Source organism: Hoplias malabaricus, chromosome 8, assembly GCF_029633855.1.
Source record: "Hoplias malabaricus isolate fHopMal1 chromosome 8, fHopMal1.hap1, whole genome shotgun sequence".
Lineage (NCBI taxonomy): Eukaryota > Metazoa > Chordata > Actinopteri > Characiformes > Erythrinidae > Hoplias > Hoplias malabaricus.
Window position 1 is genome coordinate 8,847,407 of NC_089807.1, and position 22,502 is coordinate 8,869,908.

General features: G+C 41.1%; 1 protein-coding gene across 1 annotated transcript; it reads right to left on the reverse strand.

Annotated features, from left to right (window-relative positions):
* Positions 1–2,692: 2,692 nt before the first annotated feature.
* LOC136705953 (cystatin-like) lies at positions 2,693–5,305 on the reverse strand. The gene is made up of 3 exons (XM_066679809.1): positions 5,105–5,305; positions 2,901–3,011; positions 2,693–2,811 (listed from the first exon to the last, which is right to left on the reverse strand). The coding sequence occupies exons 1-3, from the start codon at positions 5,303–5,305 to the stop codon at positions 2,734–2,736; spliced, it is 390 nt and encodes a 129-aa protein (XP_066535906.1). The 3' UTR covers positions 2,693–2,733.
* Between the last annotated feature and the right edge of the window lie 17,197 nt (positions 5,306–22,502).

Here is a 22,502-nt window from a genome sequence, read left to right on the forward strand (position 1 = left end):
GACAGCACTTCACTGACCGGCAGCACATTTCAGTCCACTTCAATAAAGTATCACACTCAAACTTTTCCCTGAGAGACATGAAAACCCCGTCATTTTACATAAGCATAGTCTACAGAGCTGGAACACAGACTCCTGGGCTCCCCCTACAGCTGCAGAGTGTAATTCACATTTACAGCACACTCCTGAAATCAAGGAGGGGGGTGTGGTTTCCTACGTTACATAGAGCAGTTTCTGCAGTGCTGAGCCTGGAGTAGCTATGACAGAGATCCCCATTACATCTCAGTGGAACATGAGTAGGAATGTGTCTGACCCCATTCCCGGAGAAATAGCTGAGACGGGGTTGAGGCTCAGTGCCCAGTTGCAGAGAACACCTTAGGATTTTCCCTTAAATATAAACCTTAGGTCAAAGTTTCTTACTTAAGTGTGTTCCATAAAACCCCTCAGACATTTCACTTAACTAAGAAAGAACAGTAAGTGATTTACTGCAGTGACTGAGGTTTTGTTGCAGTAAAGTTCCACTGTTTCCATGACGACTTATTAACAACTACCCAATCATTCACTGAACTCTCTTGGAAGAATATGAAAAAAGAAAGGAAATTTTAAAGAGCAAATCCAGTCCAACAGCATCTGCAGGGGAAAAAACCTAAAAAACGTGGCAAGAAATAAAGGCTGTGTTTTTTTTTTTTAAAGTGGAATTGTCACGGTTGGGGTAAGGTCAGAAAGACAAGATACAGGGATGGAGGTCAGTGCAGGAGATAGAAGAAAGCTAAACACTAAACCAGATGCTAAACAAGAAAGCTTTAAACATAGAACAAAACTCTGAAACAGCGCTATGTAGCATAGACCACAAACATACAAAACAGATTCCAAAAATTGGGACACTAAACAAATTGTGAATAAAAACTGAATGCAATGATGTGGAGATGGCAAATGTCAACATTTTATTCGTAATAGAACATAGATGACAGATCAAAAGTTTAATCTGAATAAATGTAACATTTTAAAGGAAAAATATGTTGATTCAAAATTTCACAGTGTCAACAAATCCCAAAAAAGACAAGTAGCAATAAGTGGCTGGGACAAGTAGCAATAAGTGGCTGGAAAAAGGAAATTGAGCATATAACAAACAGCTGGAAGACCAATTAACACTAATTAGGTCAATGGACAACATGATTGGGTATAAAAAGAGCTTCTCAGGGTGTCAGTGTCTCTCTGAAGCCAAGATGGTAAGAGGATCACCAATTCCACCATTGTTGCGCAGAAAGATAGTGCAGCGATACCAGAATGGTGTTACCCAGCGTAAAATAGCAAAGACTTTTAAGTTATCATCATCAACCGTGCATAACATCATCAAAAGATTCAGAGAATCTGGAACAATTGCTGTGCGTAAGGGTCAAGGCCGTAAAACTCGTAAATGCTCGTGATCTCCGGGCCCTTAAACGTCACTGCACCTCAAACAGGAACGCCACTGTCAAGGAAATAACAGAATGGGCTCAGGAATACTTCCAGAAAGCATTGTCAGTGAACACAATCCACCGTGCCATCCGCCGTCGCCAGCTAAAACTCTACAGTGCAAAGAGGAAGCCATTTCTAAGTAAGCTCCACAAGCTCAGACGTTTGCACTGGGCCAGGGGTCTTTTAAAATGGAGTGTGGCAAAATGGAAGACTGTTTTGTGGTCAGATGAGTCAGGATTTGAAGTTCTTTATGGAACACTGGGACGCCATGTCATCCGGACCAGAGAGGACAAGGATAACCCAAGTTGTTATCAATGCTCCGTTCAGAAGCCTGCATCACTGATGGTATGGGGTTGCATGAGTGCTTGTGGCATGGCATGAAGATGTGTGTTTTAATCAAGTTTGAGTCTGTGTGTCTCTCTGCATTCTGCATTTGAGAAGAGTTGCATGATCCTCCAAGACCCTGTGTTGTAAACTGGCCTATAGTGTCAGTTTTATGACCCTCTGACACAGACTTCAGGCACCAATTTGGAGCCAGCTCTTGCTGAAAAGCTTTTCTCAAATTCCAATCTTGGCTTGGTGTGGCTTGGGGATGTCTCTGAAACCAGCTAAAGTTTGGGTATTTAAAATCTCAGAAAGTCACATTTCTTATTAGAAATTAATACACATTCATCACATCACACTACATTACACAATGGTAGATTTTATATCAGATTAAATTCAATTTCTGCCGATGTTATAACTGTATGTTAAATTTTACTATGTTTTTTCACTGGTCATAATACAGTAGTATTTTTGTATATTCTTTGTTATTTTTATTCTTTGTTTTACTGTATGTTTGTGTTATTGAATTGTTTCTGTATTGTTATTGTATATGGTTGATGTACAGTGTGAGGTATTGTTTAGTTTGTTATTGCACATTGTTAGTATTGTATTTATAGTATATTTACATGAATAATGAACCCATTAAATAATGTCCAGTGAAGGCAGGAGAATGACACCTTGAGACTAAACAGGGAAAATCTACACAGATCTTTTCAGGGATGATTTAATAAAAATTGACAGGTCCAAATTCTCATTTTCAGAACTTTAGATTTAAATTAAAACAATTCAGTTAGAATTTAAAAAGAAATTTAGGAGTAAGAAAGCATTTTATCCAGCTACAACAAAGCAGTATATACTCTGTAGATTTGGAACACTCTCTTCAAATAAACACTTCCTGAAGAGGAGTCTTTCACTGATTCCTGGTGGAAGAGAACGGCATTCTGTGCCAGAGCTCTACAGGCAGGTGTCCTCCGTGACTTGTATCTTCTTGATCCAGGCCTGGGTCCAGACGGCAAGCTTACACACGTGGGGCTGAGGAAAGAGACAAAGCACAAACTGTTCCCAGATGCATCCTAACAAACTGAAAATGGTCAGTTCAGTTGAACAAAAGAAGTACTTACTCGTGCAACTTGAGAGTCACAATGGGTTTGAAACACCTCCTTCTGCCGCCCCTTTCTGCAGGACGTCCGGGCCATCTCCACCGTGAAGAGGTACTTCATTCCAGCAACAATCTGAGGGCAGAGACATGATCAAAACACTGTGGCGAAGGAGGAAGAAAAGGTGGTGGAGGATCAGGAGAGAAAAGCAGGACAATGTGGAGGAGGACGTACAGAGGTGAAATATGAGCACAAGGACAAAGAGGGGATAAAAGGTGGAAAATAAGGAAAAGGGAACAGAAGAGTAGGACAAGGAAAACATGTAAAGGTGAAGAAGGATGAGAAAAGGAGAAGGAAGATCAGGAACCAGAAAGATGGGAGGAGGAAGAAGTAAATGAAGAGAACAATGAAAAGGTAAAGTGGTAGGAGAACTGGAAGAGGAGGGAAGAAGGATAATAAGGTGAAGATGAGCTGAGTGAGGAGAGAGGAGGATGAGAAATAAAAGAGGTAGAGTTGGAGGATGATGCGTAGAGGGAGGAAGAGATGGAGGAGGTAGAGAGACTTTTCTGAATGACAGTGTGCTGCAAAGGCTCTCTGTATTTAAAACACTGTGGTGGAATTGAAGCTTGATGACTGATGCTGGATTGATCGACTGCTACCAGGGAACAATGAGGACTTCCAGTCCATTATCTCCTGCTTATCTGAGTCATGGGGCACCAGCCTGAACAAAGAAACCCAGACCTCCCTTTCCCTAGCCACCTCCTCCAGTGTATGTTGAGGCGTTCCCAGGTCTGTCGAGACATACAATCTCTCCAGATGGTTCTGGGACTTCCCTGGGGTCTCCTCCCCATTGGTCATGCCCGGACCACTTCACCAGGGAGTGTAGTTTCCAAGGATCAGAACGCTGGGGTTCCTGCCCTGATCCACACTGCTCCAGGGTGGGGCCTCAGTAACCCTACTTTTGGCCATTGCCCCCAGAAATATAGCTCCTAGGCTCACACAGGCATGTAAACTCCTTCACCAAAATAAGGTGCTGATGTGAGGAGGGGCAGCAAGGGGGTTATTCTGGGAACCGTGTGCAGGAGCCCAGAGTAAGACAGCTGCCCGACACACATCAGTCTTTACACAATCCAGTAATTCTACAGTATTTTTGTTAACTTTATGTTGAGGCTTAAGGACTGTACCAAAATATATTTTTAATAATAATAATAATAATAATAATAATAATTTAAGCAAACAAAAGCACTCTGAACTGTCTTCATTTGTGAATCTCATTCCGCTTGGCCTGCTGTGATGGGCTGATGTTGTCTTTGCCTATTTTCACAGAGGTCAGGTTGTAAATGTTTATTCTTGGGGATAATTAGAATGGCTTAGTTAGTTGGCTTAAAGTTAGTCGTAAGTTAGACTTAGTTAGGTAAACTCCCTGTTTATTTGTTTCATTCTAAAGATTGAAAACTTGGTGCCGTGGTGAAGTCCACTGAGTCCAGGCTGTCGTTGTGTAGATGTTTTATATGAATTGTATTTATCTGAATATGTTTGTGTGTGTAGTATTTGTTGTAACTCTGTGTTGCAGCCATTTTGACCTCGTCTCCTTTGTAAAAGAGATCAGTGATCTCCACGGGAATAACTTAAATAAAAAAATAATAATACGTTTTGCTGTGAATGTGGACCAACTGTTCGCTGCAGCTGCTCCTCAATCCTCAACAAATCTTTAAGTTGCTGATGCGATGTTGATCTGCACTGGGTCTGAACCCTGTGTCCGGAATGACTCCCTGTTTACTATTCCCTACATTCCTCACTATACAGTCTACTTTTATAATGAACTTGGTTTCGGAGGGTGGAGAGTGATTTTGGACAGTGCTTCATAGGGCTTTAACAGTGAAGTGCATTATGGGTATCCACTATCCGCTAATGTCATCTGGTGTAGATGAATTGTACACTATGTCCACAGTGTCCCTGTCCATCACACAAATGTGCAGTGTCCCTGTCCATCACACACACATCATAACACTTTATAGTAATATAACATTAAGGCATTAAATGATATTTAAACTTGTTCATAAGAATTGTTCATCCTTTCCCACACATTAGGACCATGTTCACACACTTTTATATTGTGATTATGGGATAGGAGCAGCACAGCTCTTTAATCTGAACACAGCAACAAGCCTCAGTTTAAAACACAAGCCCACTCCTGAAAGACAGACCCTAAGTGGACCATCCCTCACCTGCTTATGGACGCTTAGGACCTTGGTCACGTGGCTGATCCACATGTCATTGCTGACCCGGTTGTGCTGAGCAATGGCAAAGTGCAGTGCCTTCTGAACCTCTGGATCATTCATGTCCGCGGCCATTGGCGCTCCCGGCAGCTTAGAGCCCTCCGCAACCAGGGAGAGGACCAGCACCACAGCCACCAGCTTCACCGACATCTCAGGGCTCTGCAGGTCTCTACAACACTGTGTGGACAGAAGGAACCCAGTCAACAACACAACAACACTGGAGTCCACTGCTGTTATATAAACTCCACTCTGACTGTGGGGTGGGGTTTGATCTCACATGAGCCTATGGACCAGAGAGAAAACTGATAAAGGGTGCTTGTATAAACAGGGCAGTGCCAGTGAGTTAGAACTGACTTGTGCGGTCTGGCCAAGATTAGAACACCGCACAAGAAGAGTGTGTGTGTGTGAGAGAAAGAAAGATAGATGGAGAACAGAGCACAGAGGCAGAGATACAACAGGGAGAGATAGAACAGAGAGCAGAAAAACCTTGAGAGAGAAGAGCGAGAGAGAGAAAAGAGAGAGAGAGAGAGAGAGAGAGAGAGAGAGAGAGAGAGAGAGAGAGAGAGAGAAAGAAAAAAAGAAAGACCTATAACATCTGTGGGAGTCAGATACACTAATCAGCCACAAGATTAAATCCTCTGTTAGGTGACACGAGAAGCATTGATGATCTGTTTACAGTGGCCCCTGCTGAAGGGGATGTATGCGGCAGAAAAGTGAACAGACAGTTCTTGAATTCGATGTTGGACGCTAGAGATATCAGTATGTTTCAATCAGAGCTTCATCAAATCTCTTAAGGGATGCTCCTGGTGTGCAGTCATCCACCAAAAGTGGTCAGAGTAATGACAAGCAGTGAAATGAGGGGCAGGACCATTCTAAAGTCTCTGTACTTGATGTCAAGGTACTTGGCCTCAGTGAGTTAGTGCTGTGTTAGAACTGTGGCTGAAGTTAAATATATTTCTCTCACAATTATCTAAAATTCTAAGACATAGAAGACACATTTCGGTCCGAGAGTCAGGCACACATACTCCTGTGTGTACTGCAGGATACATGAGGAAATCAAACAAAAACCCTTTGTAAATGTGGAGTGTGTTGTCTACCTTTGCCTACAGCCAGAAAGAATCTGTTTTAAAGCTTTGAGTCATGTGTAGTGTAACTTCACAGTTGTAACATTTTAAAAGGAAAATTTATGCTTTCCTTGTGTGGGTTTCCTCCAGGTGACTGTCTGTGAGGAGTGTGGCGTGTTCTCCCTGTGTCTGTGTGGGTTTCCTCCGGGTGACTGTCTGTGAGGAGTGTGGTATGTTCTCCCCGTGTCTGCATGGGTTTCCTCCGGGTGACTGTCTGTGAGGAGTGTGGTGTGTTCTCCCTGTGTCTGTGTGGGTTTCCTCCGGGTGACTGTCTGTGAGGAGTGTGGTATGTTCTCCCCGTGTCTGCATGGGTTTCCTCCGGGTGACTGTCTGTGAGGAGTGTGGTGTGTTCTCTCTGTGTCTGCGCGGGTTTCCTTTGGGTGACTGTCTGTGAGGAGTGTAGTGTTTTCTCCCTGTGTCTGCGTGGGTTTCCTCCGGGTGACTGTCTGTGAGGAGTGTGGTGTGTTCTCTCTGTGTCTGCGCGGGTTTCCTTTGGGTGACTGTCTGTGAGGAGTGTAGTGTTTTCTCCCTGTGTCTGCGTGGGTTTCCTCCGGGTGACTGTCTGTGAGGAGTGTAGTGTTTTCTCCCTGTGTCTGCGTGGGTTTCCTCCGGGTGACTGTCTGTGAGGAGTGTAGTGTTTTCTCCCTGTGTCTGCGTGGTTTTCCTCCGGGTGACTGTCTGTGAGGAGTGTAGTGTTTTCTCCCTGTGTCTGCGTGGGTTTCCTCCGGGTGACTGTCTGTGAGGAGTGTAGTGTGTTCTCCCTGTGTCTGCGTGGGTTTCCTCCGGGTGACTGTCTGTGAGGAGTGTGCTGTGTTCTCTCTGTGTCTGCGCGGGTTTCCTTCGGGTGCTCCAGTTTCTTCCCACGCTCCAAAAACACAGGTTGGTAGGTGGTTTGGTGACTCAAATGTGTCCATGATCGACAGTTCCGTCTGACGCATCAATGGTGGCACACTAATTTCAGAGCTCCGCCAACAACCGTGTTTTATGCTATTTTTTATAGCTTTCCCTCCTTAAATTACAGATAACTCCAACATGACAACTCAGGGCAAAATATCATGCAAATTAGAAACCGAATTTTCACCAGTTAAGAAGAAAATTAAGGACACCTCTTTCTTGATGGAAGAACTGGATGCAGCCAAGTTGATAAACTGCGAGCTAAGTTCATCGATATGGAAGACCGGAGCCGCAGGAACAAGGTGAGACTAGTGGGTTTACCTGAGCCGGTGGAAGGCCCCAACGCTATATCCTTTCTTCAGGAGCATTTGCTTAGGTCGTGAAATCAACAACAATTCCAAGCCATGAACCTTGATTTTTCAACTGCTTAACTACACAGGTAGACAAGCAGTGCTGACCGGTACAAGGAATGCACACTACTTTCGACCGACACAGTTTGTTGTTTTTCTCGGATTTCAGCAAAAAGACAGCAGCCAGAAGGAAAGAGATGTCTCAGTTCAGGCAATGTTTACATGCCACGGGTCTTCAGCTCCAGTCTTTCTTGTTGTATCCTGCGGTTCTTAGAGTGAACTACCACGGCATGCAGGTACAACTCCGTACGGTAGAAGAGGCTGAAAATTTCCTTTGTTCGGTTCCTTTGGACCAGCCAGGTAGGACTGATGTAACAACATCGGAGCTCACCGTGCTGATGGATACTAGTGGACCGCTGAGCAAGACCCAGCTAGGGGCTATGCCTCAGCCACTACCCGCGGCCTCGGCGGCTAGATACAATGCCGCTACGTCCGAAGATTCTCGCGGATAGTTCCACTTTTGCAACGCGCTGTTACAATGACTGGTCAGTAAATTTCTTGCTCAGGTGAATTGTCGTGATTTATACATTTGTTAATATATAATTTAGGATAAGACGGGTTCTTTGATCATATCAATAAAATCATTTCGTTCATTTCATTTGACGTGCCATCATGGATTCTTTATCTAGCTGACAATTTCCTTTTTGTGTTCATCTATAAGAAAGCCAACTTCTTTTTTCTCTGATCACGGGTTGAATGGTTGCCGGAGAGTTGTGAGCTACCATGGAGCAGTCATGGCTCCAAAAAAAGTTTACATTGTTTTTTTCACACTGTTTTACTGATCTTATTTCAGTCACAATAGTAGCACCATATATAGCATACAAGGGAGGTCTTCTGTTCAACACCACGTCACCACATATAACTTAATGGTTAATATTGATATTATGAGCTGGAATATTCGAGGTCTGAATAACCCTGTGAAACAAACGAGATGTTTGGAATTCTTACGATGCAAACATATATCTCTTGCCTTAATTCAAGAGTCTCACATTAGATCAGAGGATGTACCCCACTTCCAGAATACATTTTTCAAAGGAGTCAGTTACTCTTGTGCCACAACAAAAAGTAAAGGTGTTCTTATTGTGCAGGATAGGAAGTTACCACTTCAAGTTATAACTTCAAGAGGGGATAACCAGGGCCAATTTACATATACAGTGGTTAAAAATTATCATATAAAAATTTTATTTGCATCAGTAAATGCACCTTATGTGTTTGATCAAGAGTTTTTCCCAACTATTCGCAATACCTTGTTAAACTTTCAGGATCATTACCTATTCTTAGGAGGTGATATGAATACTGTTGTGTCCCCCACAATGGACCGCTCCTCAGGTATTGATACTCAACCACAATATTCACAAGCTTTTAATAATTTTATATCTGATCTTCATTGAATAGATCTATGGCAACTTTCCTGCAACTTTCCTAATCTTAGGAAGTATTCCTCCTACCCTTCTCGACATAAATCCTATTCAAGGATAGACTATATGCTGATTCCTCATGGGATTCAGAGTGATCTGTCTGATATAGACATGCTTCCTATCCTCATTTCAGAACATTCTCCTTTCCTTTGGGCAGGCCACATGCCCCTAGATGGAGAGTTAATGATAGTCTTTTATCTCATCCTACATTTTTAGAGCAACTAAGGATTCAAATTAGGATTATAGGATTTTTTACATTTTAATGAAGTGTCTTGTGGAAACCCACAAATATTATGGGAGGCTACTAAATGTTTTATAAGGGGCAACTGTATTGGCTTTGCTTCTATAATAAATTCAGCTAGGAACTAAGGTTTTACTGAATTAGAAATTCAAGCAAATGAATTAGTATTCAAGCAACAGAAACAGAACAGTTACGTAACCCATCTGCAGATAATCTGGATAAACTTACTGCACTAAGAATATCATTTAATTCTATTTCAATGGCTAAAGCTGTATTTTATTCATTGTACTAGACATAAATACTATTATCATGGGGAAAGAATAAGTAAACTGTTAGCATTACAATTAAAAAACAGTGAATTTAAAGCAACAATCAACACAATAAGAACGAAAGAGGGTATCGTAACAACTAATCCAGATACTATTAATCATACTTTCAAAGATTGTTTTGGAGAATTATACAAATCTGATATATTACTGGATCAGGAGAGGTGCTGTTCTTTTCTACATTCATTAGACATACCTGTACTCTCTCAGCAAGAAAGTGATATGCTCGATCAACCTTTTAGTATGGAAGAGCTCAAAAATGCACTTCAGTCCCTACAAAGAGGTAAAGTTCCTGGAACAGATATTCAGCTTTATGGGATGAAGTTGGACTTCTGGTGCTTAATTCTTTTGAATTTGCAATTGAAAACAAACATTTTCATCGAGATCAAAGAATATCGTTGATTTCTTTGCTCCTGAAGAAAGGTAAAGATCCGCTAGAATGCAGCAGTTATTGGCCTATTTCTTTGATTTGCAGTGATGTGAAATTATGTGCAAAAGTGTTAGCTTTACGTTTGGAATCTGTAATAAATAAAATAATTAATTATGATTAGACTGGATTTATAAGGGGGTGATCTGCTGCTGATAATATACGAAAACTACTACATATTATAGAAGCTGCAGACTCGGTTCAATATTCCTGTGCAGTTTTTTTCTTTAGATGCTCATCAAGCTTTTGATGGAGTTGAATGGGATTATTTATGGTTAGTTTTACACAGGTTTGGTTTTGGTTCTACATTTATTTCGATGATTCAAGTTTTGTATAGTTCCCCAATGGCCTCCGTGCTTACAAGTAATCAAAAATCTACACCATTTTCCTTGGGACGCGGTACAAGACAAGGGTGCCCTCTTTCTCCCGCCCTTTTCTGCATTAGTTTAGAATGACTTGCACAGGCCATAAGACAAAGCACTCTTATTGAACCTATAACAATATATAACACTGTACATCACATTTCCTTATATGCAGAAGATGTAATGATTTTTTTGTCTAACATAGATTCTTCCTCTAATCTTCTTTTGCAATTGTTTGATCTATTTCGGTCATTTTCAGGGTATGAAATTAATTGGTCCAAATCAGCTCTCATGCCATTAAATGATATGGCAAGGTTAGTACAGTTGCCCCCATCAATTCCCATCAGTGCCTCATTCACCTATTTGGGAATTAAAATCTATCCCTCTTTATCAAAAATAACAAAAGAAAATTTTGGTACCTTAATGCAAAAATTTCACATAAACCTAGATCACTGGAGCTCCTTAAAGGCCTCGCTTGCAGGTAGAATCAGTGATAAATATGAATATTCTTACTATAATTGATTTCCTTTTTTACCATGCTTCCCTTTACTCCCCCACCTAAATTTATAAATGAACTTAACTCCATGATTACAAATTTCATCTGGGATGGGGGGTGTGCTAGAATTCCTTCACTACTCTGAAGCAAAGGAAAGAAGCAGGTGGACTTTCCTTGCCTAACCTAAAAATTGACTTTTTATCCTTTCAGCTAAGGGCCATGGCTTATTGGTTAAAGAAAGATCCAGGAGTTTCTTGGCGATCTATTGAGGAAGCTATGATAAAGCCTCATAGGCTTCAAGACTTACCATATACTCGGCTTGGACAAAAGCAAATAAGACTTAAGTTAGGAAATGTTATGTCAACCACACTGAAAGCCTGGTGAATAGTGGAAAAGATTACAGGTGCCCTGGTTAAGTTTAAGTTATTTACACAATTGTGGCATAACTGCAGCTTTGCATCTGGTGGACGGCCCTTTATATATCCCCCCTGGAAGGAAAAGGGTATTTTTACTTTTGGTGACTTGTTTGATGACTCTGGCTTATGTACATTCTCGAAAATAAAAGAAATATGAAGGCATGTGGAGTTCCCTGGGAGTGTTCAAACTCTCACATCCAATGTCTGAAAGGTTTAACCGTCAGACTTGTAAACAAGGGCTAGTAACAAATATTTACAATTCTATATTAGACAAATCTTACTCTCCCTTGGATATAACCCTTAAATGGGAAAGGAAATTGGAGCATTTAGCATTTCAGCCTATGTGGGATTAGATATGGCTTAATTTGACCGCTACCTCGAATGAATCTATCTCATCAAGTAATTAACTATAAATGTATACACAGGGCTTATTTCACTCCATACTTTATATATAAAATGGGTAAGGTTCCTACGCCTTATTGTACTGTTTGTAGCACTAAATCTACTGGTACATTTCTGCACATGTTTTGGGATTGCAGCGTGATTTCTAAATTGTGGGATTACATTATATTCTATTACATTCTAATACACTTTCTGATATGCTTGTGATTCATATAGAAAATATAGTCTCTGTTTGTTGTGTGGTGATAGTTCTTTTACCTTTACATTAGCTCAAAAGAGACTAATTTTTGCTGCTTTAACAGTTAATTGGTTTAATCCCAAAACACCACTCTCAAAACAATGGCTACTATTTTATTATGACATAGTCTCTCTTGAACTGACTACTGCAATGATTAATAAAGGCAAAACTCTACACTTGTGGGGTGGGATACCATCAGAGTAGCCCTTAAGGACTTGCTGTCAACTCATTAGCCTATACCCACCTTGTACACTTCTTTTCCTACTTCGTGTGACAGTGAATGGGATATTTTATTTTTATATGTGGATATGTTTATTTAAGCCTTTCTTTTCTGCATTGAATTGTATTTTTTTTCTACATGTGTAAAAAGCAAATAAAAAATTGATCTAAAAAAAGTGTCCAAAGGTGTGTGTGTGAGGGAATATGAGAGTGTGTGTCGCCCTGTGAAGGACTGACACCCCCTCCAGGGTGTGTTCCCGCCTTGCGCCCAGTGATTCTGGGTAGGCTCCGAACCCACTGCCGCCCTGAACTGGATAAGGGTTACAGATAATGAATAGATAATTACAGATAATGAATGAATGAATGAATGCTTGAGCAAGAAAATAATTTTAATTTTAGACCACATTTAAAAACCTCAGGGGGAAGCACTTTTTCCCCTCTTTCTCTTTTATTTCCTCATTCTTTAGGGTAAAGTAAGGTGGAAATGACCATAACCAGAAGGGAGCTCATTATTCTACAATAGCAGAGGTTTACTAAAAGTTCAGTTAAAAAGAAACAGAGGGAAATGGGGAAAAATAAGAAATAAGAGCAAGTTAAACTGCAGCTAGGGGTTGAACAAGGTTCAGAAGGAGCACTCGTGCTGGCCACAATCTTGTTTTATGTGAAACAGCAGTAATATTTCTGAATGTGTAATGAAATCTTTGCTTTTCTTTATTGACATTTGCAGATGGTGATACAAGGATGGATTCTTATGAAATGTGCTCTATTTCCTTTTAACCATTTCTGTGCCTAAAGGAATATTAGTACTTCTGTGTGTGCAAAGATTTTTTCCCCCTTCTCTGCTCACTCTAACTTCATCTGGATTTCTGGCAATGCCTGTTCACCACATTATTTAAGTTTTCAAACATCCTTTACTCATTAAGGTATTTGACAAACACCAAGACGTATTTCTGGGGACTGTTCCATCAGTCGGACCCACCACAGCCCAGCACCCCTCCTGCAGCTCAGTGAACAGCTGAACTGTCATCGCTTGTGTAATATATGAATGGTTTTAAAAAATCAAGCAAAAATAAATGTTCTGTCACAAACACAACCCGGCCCACCCTTAGTGATGTACTGACATTTTTGGAGTTTGAAGGAACCATATGTAGAGCCCCTGCCTTTGTAAAGTGATTATGTATCTTTATGAATATGTAAAGAAAAGGCCTTTTGGTTCAGTAATTGACATGTTATCACCACTGGCCAGAAATGGACCTTTACGTGGGCTTTGGGAAAAGTTGGTGGACACACGTAATCTTCCTGGAATAAAAGAAAAAATGCAGACAGTTGTGGAGGAATTCAGTTCTGGTTTTGTGTTTGGTTTTGGAGTCAATCTGCCAATGTTCCACACCCTTGGGTATCACTCTTTTTTATTTACTCCTAGACACACATAACTGGTATGAACTGGATAGAACAATAGTTTATTTACCATTGAGAGTTTACCACAGTTATTTCTTTTATTTGAAACCCATGTCTTAGGCAATATGTGGAGTTTTAAATATGGAACATGCAGCATTTATTTCCAGAAAATCAGAATTAAAAATGCCATGATGGGCAAATAATTAAAACTCTATGCTCAGAACACACCATTCACTATAGCTACAGCTGGTGAATAATACAGTAGTTTGGCAGATTGACTCCAAAACCAAACACAAAACCAGAACTGAATTCCTCCACAACTGTCTGCATTTTTTCTTTTATTCCAGGAAGATTACGTGTGTCCACCAACTTTTCCCAAAGCCCACGTAAAGGTCCATTTCTGGCCAGTGGTGATAACATGTCAATTACTGAACCAAAAGGCCTTTTCTTTACATATTCATAAAGATACATAATCACTTTACAAAGGCAGGGGCTCTACATATGGTTCCTTCAAACTCCAAAAATGTCAGTACATCACTAAGGGTGGGCCGGGTTGTGTTTGTGACAGAACATTTATTTTTGCTTGATTTTTTAAAACCATTCATATATTACACAAGCGATGACAGTTCAGCTGTTCACTGAGCTGCAGGAGGTGTGCTGGGCTGTGGTGGGTCCGACTGATGGAACAGTCCCCAGAAATACGTCTTGGTGTTTGTCAAATACCTTAATGAGTAAAGGATGTTTGAAAACTTAAATAATGTGGTGAACAGGCATTGCCAGAAATCCAGATGAAGTTAGAGTGAGCAGAGAAGGGGGAAAAGATCTTTGCACACACAGAAGTACTAATATTCCTTTAGGCACAGAAATGGTTAAAAGGAAATAGAGCACATTTCATAAGAATCCATCCTTGTATCACCATCTGCAAATGTCAATGAAGAAAAGCAAAGATTTCATTACACATTCAGAAATATTACTGCTGTTTCACATAAAACAAGATTGTGGCCAGCACGAGTGCTCCTTCTGAACCTTGTTCAACCCCTAGCTGCAGTTTAACTTGCTCTTATTTCTTATTTTTCCCCATTTCCCCCTTTTTCTTTTTAAATGAACTTTTAGTAAACCTCTGCTATTGTAGAATAATGAGCTCCCTTCTGGTTATGGTCATTTCCACCTTACTTTACCCTAAAAAATGAGGAAATAAAAGAGAAAGAGGGGAAAAAGTGCTTCCCCCTGAGGTTTTTAAATGTGGTCTAAAATTAAAACTATTTTCTTGCTCAAGCATTCATTCATTCATTATCTGTAACCCTTATCCAGTTCAGGGCGGCGGTGGGTCCAGAGCCTACCCAGAATCACTGGGCGCAAGGCGGGAACACACCCTGGAGGGGACGCCAGTCTTTCACAGGGCAACACACACTGAAGATTGTGAATTTATATTTAGTTAAGATTACTATGTACATATTTGTGTTAAAATTTTTAACACTGTTCAAAAACTTAATCTGCTGTTTATATTGCATATAAAGTTTACAACAGTACAGTGGTTTAACTCTTTTTTCAATTGCTTTTTTAAAAAAAACCATTTTATAAATTACTGCATAAATATTAAACAGTCTATAATGTCTGATATAATACATCATCAGATGTTCAAAAGATCATATCCTAAATGTGAATAAGGGATTAGAGTATGAACCCATGCACAGCGTGACTTTATTTATTTGTTTTTCATTTATTTGCATATATTAATATTGTTTTCTGAAATAACGGATTCTACATGCCAAAAATGAAAAAGACCAGTCAGACTCTAAACAATGGAAAGTGCAAAAATCATCATCTGTGATGGCATGGTGTCCTCTGTGTGGGTGTCTGCAGATATGTGAGAGCACCAGAAATTCAGAGATTTTCATGATATTTTGGAGAGACATATGCTGCCATCAAGGTGACATATTTTCACAGGAATTCCATGTCTGTTCCAGCAGCACAATAATAGGCCTCATTCTGCATGAGGTACAACAGCTCTTCCAGGCACTCTCAGGCCAGCTGGGAGATATAGTCCCTCCATTGAATGCTGGGTGCACCTCAAGTTCTCCTCCCAGTAGGCCATGCCATAAATACATACCTCCAGTGGGAGGCATCCAGGGGGCATACTTATCATATTCCCAAATCACCTCAACTGGCTCCTCTCCATTGGAAAAAGCAATAGATCTTTTCTGATAGCTCCTCTCCGGATCCTGGAGAATATGCCCAGCAACCCACTGGAGAAAACTTATTTCAGCCGATTACACATTCAGTGTAATTCAGACTGCATTACTGCAGACGCTGATCCTAACTTGTGGTCAATCTCACTATCCCCCTATCCCACATGACCCAGGGATATTTGAACTCCTTCAGAGTTGGTATGTTCATGCCCCCTACCAGAAGGGAGCATGCCATCCTTTTTCAGATTTGGAGGTGCTGATCCACATACAGACTGCTTCCTATTTGGCTGATCAAGAGCACGCTGGAGGCTACATACAAGGAAACTAACAGGACTACATCATCTACGAATAGCAAAGATGCTATATTCTGAGGCTCTGACACATGCATTCCTGTTGCTTGCTGCACCTTGCCAAGCTGTCCACAAATATTAAGAATAGATGTGGAGACAAGGCACAACCCTGGCGAAGCCCACATTCCACAGTAAACAAGTCTGACTTAACACAGAGAATGCAAATACAACTCCAACTCTGAGAATACAAGGTCTAAACGGCTAACACCAGGGGCCTTGTAATGACGTAAGAACTTGTGTTCTAATGACCTCCAGGGCTATATCATCAAGAGCTGTGGGCTCCCAGTAGGATCCCCTCCCCCCATTTCGGCAGGAGGTTCGGATCATCTCCAAGGTGAAGATATACTTCATTTCATAAATGACCTTAGTGTATAAACATTTATAAACTGTGTTTCCAAGTCAAAACAGCCGTTCAAAGCAACCATTGTGTCTTACTTGCAGAAGAGGTACAGAATAAGGAAGAGGAAGAGGATAAAGAGGAGGAGAATGATATTTCAGAAAGAAGAGGAGGATTAGGAAAAGAAGGGAACATGATGACAAAAATGGGGGCCCCAGATAATGAGTTACAGATATGTTTAAGGATTGATTTACATACCTGTATCTGTATAAGTAAGTGATTTTGATGCCTGTGATGGCTGTGACCTGAAGGGGTAAGTAGAGAGTTTGGGGGGTATACAGGACCAATATTTCATTATTCATTCATTCATTATCTGTAACCCTTATCCAGTTCAGGGTCACGGTGGGTCCAGAGCCTACCTGGAATCATTGGGCGCAAGGGAATACACCCTGGAGGGGGCGCCAGTCCTTCACAGGGCAACACACACTCACACATTCACTCACACACTCACACCTATGACACTTTTGAGTCGCCAATCCACCTACCAATGTGTGTTTTTGGAGTGTGGGAGGAAACCGGAGCACCCGGAGGAAACCTACGCAGACACAGGGAGAACACACCACACTCCTCACAGGCATTCACCCGGAGGAAACCCACGCAGACTCAGGGAGAACACACCACACCCCTCACAGGCATTCACCCGGAGGAAACCCACGCAGACTCAGGGAGAACACAACACACTCCTCACAGACAGTCACCCGGAGCAGGATTCAAACCCACAACCTCCAGGACCCTAGAACTGTGTGACTGCGACAGCTACCTGCTACGCCAACGTGCCGCCCAATCTTAAATTATATAAAATTAATTAAAAAACCTAAATGGTGTCTGGAATACTGGATCAGTTGAAGTGAGCTATAAAGAGAAGAACTAAAGGTGGAAGGAAGTCTCCACCAAAACCTCACCTCAGGGGCAGTGTAGCAGAGAACTGACCTAGAGCAACAGTTTAACGGTATATTTCAGCAGTTGAAGCAGACAGGAAAAGATCAAGTGAAAGCGTTCATGTTTTTCCATGTAGTGTGTGGAGGCCCTGGGTGTGTACAGTTACAGAAATGAAACTTAAACCAACTATGAACTAATTTGAAGTTTCCTGCAACACAAAGCAAAGCTTGATATTTTATGACATGCAGATTTTTCACATGTACACAGAAAGGTGGTGAAACTATTGATCAGTCTGTGACTGAAATGTGTAACAGAGAGAATATGTGAATTTGGAGGAATAACAGACTCTTTTGTTTAAAAATCGCATTTTATGTGGAATTCTATATAATACACTATATATTCTATATAATACAGGGCGAGCTGCAGTAAATGAGCAGGAACAAGACTTAGAGGACTGTGGACTGTCGAAAGATTAATTAAAAAGGAGGATGTACACACAATGAATTTGAGTGCCATAAATGCAGTGGGAGACAGTGCCATCTTGCGGTCGATGTCGGACACAGCACCTTTAAACCTTTTAATGATTGCGACAAATAAATAACTACTATACCCAGTGCTGCAAATATTAGAACAAAACACAACAGAAAGTAAATGCACTCAGTAAGTGAAGAGTTTGATGTTTTTGCAGTGTCACAGAGAACAGAACAATCAAAAGAATGGACTATTCGAATAACTGTATAACTGTCAATAACAAGTGCATCACATTTAAACTGGACACGTAAGTGAATGTGAAAGCTGAAACCGATTTTAGGAGATTGCACCCCACACTAAAACTGCATTAAGCAAAATCTGAATTCACTGAATATGGAGGAGCAGAAAAAAATGATGATTATATTATGGGCAAGATCCAAAGTTGAGCGTGAGCACAGGAGGAAAAAAAAATGCTAGAAGCAACAGGGAAAGCAGATGTAAGCTAAATAAAGCAAAATGTGTTGGGTGTGAATAAAGACCACACCGTCTGATCCTCCTGCTCCAGACAGAAGCCTCACCTGATAGGTGAGCACTTCTCACCTATACTCAGCACTTTAACATAAAACATGCCCAATGTTTACAGGTGTGACTGTGTATGTGTGTGTGAGAGAGAGAGAGAGTGAGAGAGAGAGAGAGAGAGAGAGAGAGAGAGAGAGAGAGAGAGAGAGAGAGATAATATGCTCGGATTGCAATAATGTGTGGTGGTTTGTACTACTGTGAAATATAGTCAATATCTGTGCACTGTGAGCTGCTGTAACCAAAATCGGATTCCTTCTGTGTGATTCAACGTGGCTGAGTTGATTGCAATAAAGCAACTGCAATTTTAAAACACATAGAAAAGACTATTTGTGTGTGTATGTGTATAATGTGTATGTGAAGGAGGATGCTGAGAGGACTCGAGGATCTGGCAACCCGTTTGGCTGTTCATGAAGTTGTTTTGTTCGCCCTGGTTTTCCTGTTACTTGTTTCTACTGTTATTTCTGTACTTATTTCTGACTTTACCACTTACTAACCATCCATAGATCTATTTTGTAGATTATCTCCACAGGATTATTTATTACAGAGGCACTAAATCTTCCACCGGCTCCTGCAGTAACGTTTCAGGTGTAAGTTCCTAAATCAACAAAAAATGTTAGGTACCGGCAATACCATGGCTACTACTGGCTGTTTTGCCTGCTCAGAGTGTGGCATGTTTAGTTTAACCCCCTTTTCCACCTCTGGCAATAATGATAGTGGCTGTGTTTGTGCTAAGTGCCAGCTAGTTAGCTCTCTGGTGGATAAAATGGACCAGGTAGTAGTGCGCATCCGGAGCTTATTATTATCAAGGGATAAACAGTGAGATTTAGTACTAGCAACTCCGGGTGCCTTAGGGAGAATAAGCATCAACTTGACTCCGGCATTAGATCCCTCACAGAGGGGTGAATGGGTGATGTCTCGGCAACATTGCCAGAAAGCTAAGGCTGATGCTAACGCTGAGTCCAAAGCTAGCCCACCGGGACAACACGCTCCTCCGATTCGCATGTCAAACAGGTTTGCCCCGCTCAGCGAAGCACCCACTGAGGAGCCTGTTAAGCGTGCTCTGGTTATAGGAGACTCTGTCGTTTGACACATGAAATTAGCTACTCCTTTAGGGACACCAGCAGTAACGGTTACCTGTTTACCGGGAGCCAGAGTGCTAGACATTAGTGGCAACCTTATTAACTTATCCTTATAAGAATAGTTATTCCTGTAGGGGGCAATGATATTTGTCTGCGGCAGTCAGAGGTAACTAAGGGTAATATTAGAGAGGTGATTAAACTGGCCCAGACGATGTCTGATGTCGTAATCAAATCAAATCAAATTTATTTGTATAGCGCCTTTTACAACTGACGTTGTCACAAAGCAGCTTCACAGTTTCAAAACAGAACATTTAAATCAAAGCCCAATGCGAGCAAGCCGAAGGCGACAGTGGCAAGAAAAAACTCCCTCGAGGCTGGAGGAAGAAACCTTGGGAGGAACCAAGACTCACAAAGGGGACCCATCCTCCTCTCATCAAACTATAGATTGAATTTTAAATAATCACCAATGAAGTGTCATTATGCTACATAATAATAATAGTAATAATAATAATAAGGTGAGCAGCTGGTCTGGTCTGGTCTGCAGGAGAATCCAGCAAACAATCTTCCATCAGTGGGCCACCATTCTCTCAGAAAACAGTAAAACAGTAAAGGGAAGCAGTTAGTTTAGTTGAGTGCAGCAGAGAATAAGAGCATGTGAATATTTTCTTTGGTGTAGTGAGGGATCTGACTGTAACAGACTGGGAGTAGGGAAACCAGAAGGAGCTCAGGCAAAGACATCCTTTCGTTCCAAGCAAGAGAAATTGTGAGCACATCATCCACGTTTACCCTGATTCTCCATGTCCATGAGTTCCTGAAATGACAACCTTAAACTAGACAGAGGTTAGTTGCCAAAGGCTAAACTGAACAAGTGTGTTTTGAGCCTAGACTTAAACATAGTGACTGTGTCTGCATCCCGAACACTAGCTGGAAGATTGTTCCAGAGCTGAGGGGCTTTGTAGGAGAAGGCTTTCCCCCCGCTGAAGTCTTATGAATTCAGGGTACTAGTAAGAGGCCGGCGCCCTGAGATCTGAGTAATCTTGGTGGTTCATAGTGTGTGATGAGCTCTTTTTTTTTGCGATACTTTGCGATGAGCAAGTATTCAGGGGCGAGACCATGTAAGGATTTATACGTGAGTAAAAGAATTTTGTAATCAATACGGAATTTAACTGGGAGCTAGTGAAGGGCCGATAAGACTGGGCTGATGTGATCAAATTTTCTAGTTTTAGTGAGGACCCTGGCTGCAGCATTTTGAATTAACTGGAGTTTACTCAAGTTTCTACTGGAGCATCCTGATAAAAGTGCATTGCAATAATCTAATCTTGATGTAATAAAAGCGTGAACTAATTTTTCTGCATCTGGGAGGGATAAGGAATTTCTTAACTTAGCGAGGTTCCGAAGATGTAGGAAAGCTGTTCTTGTAATGTTACCTTTATGCTGATCAAATGATAGATCTGAATCATTTATAACACCCAGATTTTTAGCTGATGAGCTCGGGAGAACAGGGAAGTCAAAATTATGTATTAAGTCTGATACCTTATTTATAGCAGGTTTTGGACCTAGAAGGAGAACCTCGGTTTTGTCGCTGTTTAGCAGAAGGAAATTGTATGACATCCAATGCTTCACTTCTTTAACACAGTCCTCTATTTTCTTTAGTGTAGGTTTGTCATCTGGTTTGGCTGATATGTATAACTGTGTGTCATCTGCATAACTGTGGAAGTTAATGCCATGCCTGCTAATAACTCTGCCCAGTGGCAGCATGTATAATATGAATAGTAAAGGTCCTAAAATGGAGACTTGGGGAACTCCAAATCTCATTTTTGTATGAGTAGAAGAAACATTATTTACGTTTACAAACTGATAGCGATCTGTGAGGTAAGACTTAAACCATGATAGGGCTGTTCCTGTTATTCCAACCATGTTTTTTAATCTTTCTAGCAGAATAGTATGATCAATTGTATCGAAAGCTGCACTGAGGTCTAGTAGAACTAGCATGGATACGCAGCCTCGATCAGAGGCGAGAAGAAGGTCGTTTGTTATCTTAACTAAAGCTGTTTCGGTGCTATGGTGTGGCCTAAAACCAGATTGAAATTTTTCATATATGTTATTCTTATGCAAGTATGACCTAAGTTGTTGGGCCACAACTTTTTCTAAGATCTTAGATATGAAGGGAAGGTTAGAGATGGGTCTGTAATTGGATAGTACACTAGGATCAAGATTCGGTTTTTTGATCAGGGGTTTAATAACTGCTAGTTTAAATGCTTTGGGTATGTGACCTAGTCTAAGGGACGAATTTATGATTGTTAAAAGGGGATTGATTATGACTGGTAATACTTCTTTAAATAGTTTTGTTGGAATTGCATCAAGTGTGCAGGTCGTACAATTTGACGAGTAGATGATTTTCTCCAGTTCTAGCTGTGGTAGTGGGTCAAAGTCCTCTAGTCTTTCTTCTCTGTTTTGTTCTATATCATCCACACCAGATGACAGACAGGCTGGATTTAGTAATATGGTATTTATTGTTTGTCTAATATTTTCAATCTTATTGTTAAAAAAGTCCATAAAAGCATTGCTGGTGTGAATGGCTGGGATCTGTGGATCAGTAGCTGCCCGATTGTTTGTAAGTTTAGAGATTACATTAAAGAGTGCTCTAGGACTGTGTTTATTCTTTTCAATCAGTGAGGACAGATGTGCTGAACGTACATTGATGAGCGCCCTTCTATATTGGATAAGGCTGTCTTTCCAGGCACAGTGAAATACTTCCAGTTTAGTCGACCGCCATTTCCGCTCTAATTTCCTTACGTTTTGTTTTAGGGTGAGTGTTTCTTCATTATACCAATCTGTAATCTGCTCTGGTCCAATCCCAATGCGGTGCGGTGCTGAAGCCTACAGCAGACTTTTGGCCTTAAACTGCTGGATGTCCAAGTGGTGTTCCGGAAATCAAGTGGGCTATGTAGATAATTGGTTACATTTCGAGGGCAAGCCTGGTCATATAGGTAGGCATGGTATCCAGCGGGATGGTGCTGCCTTACTTTCTT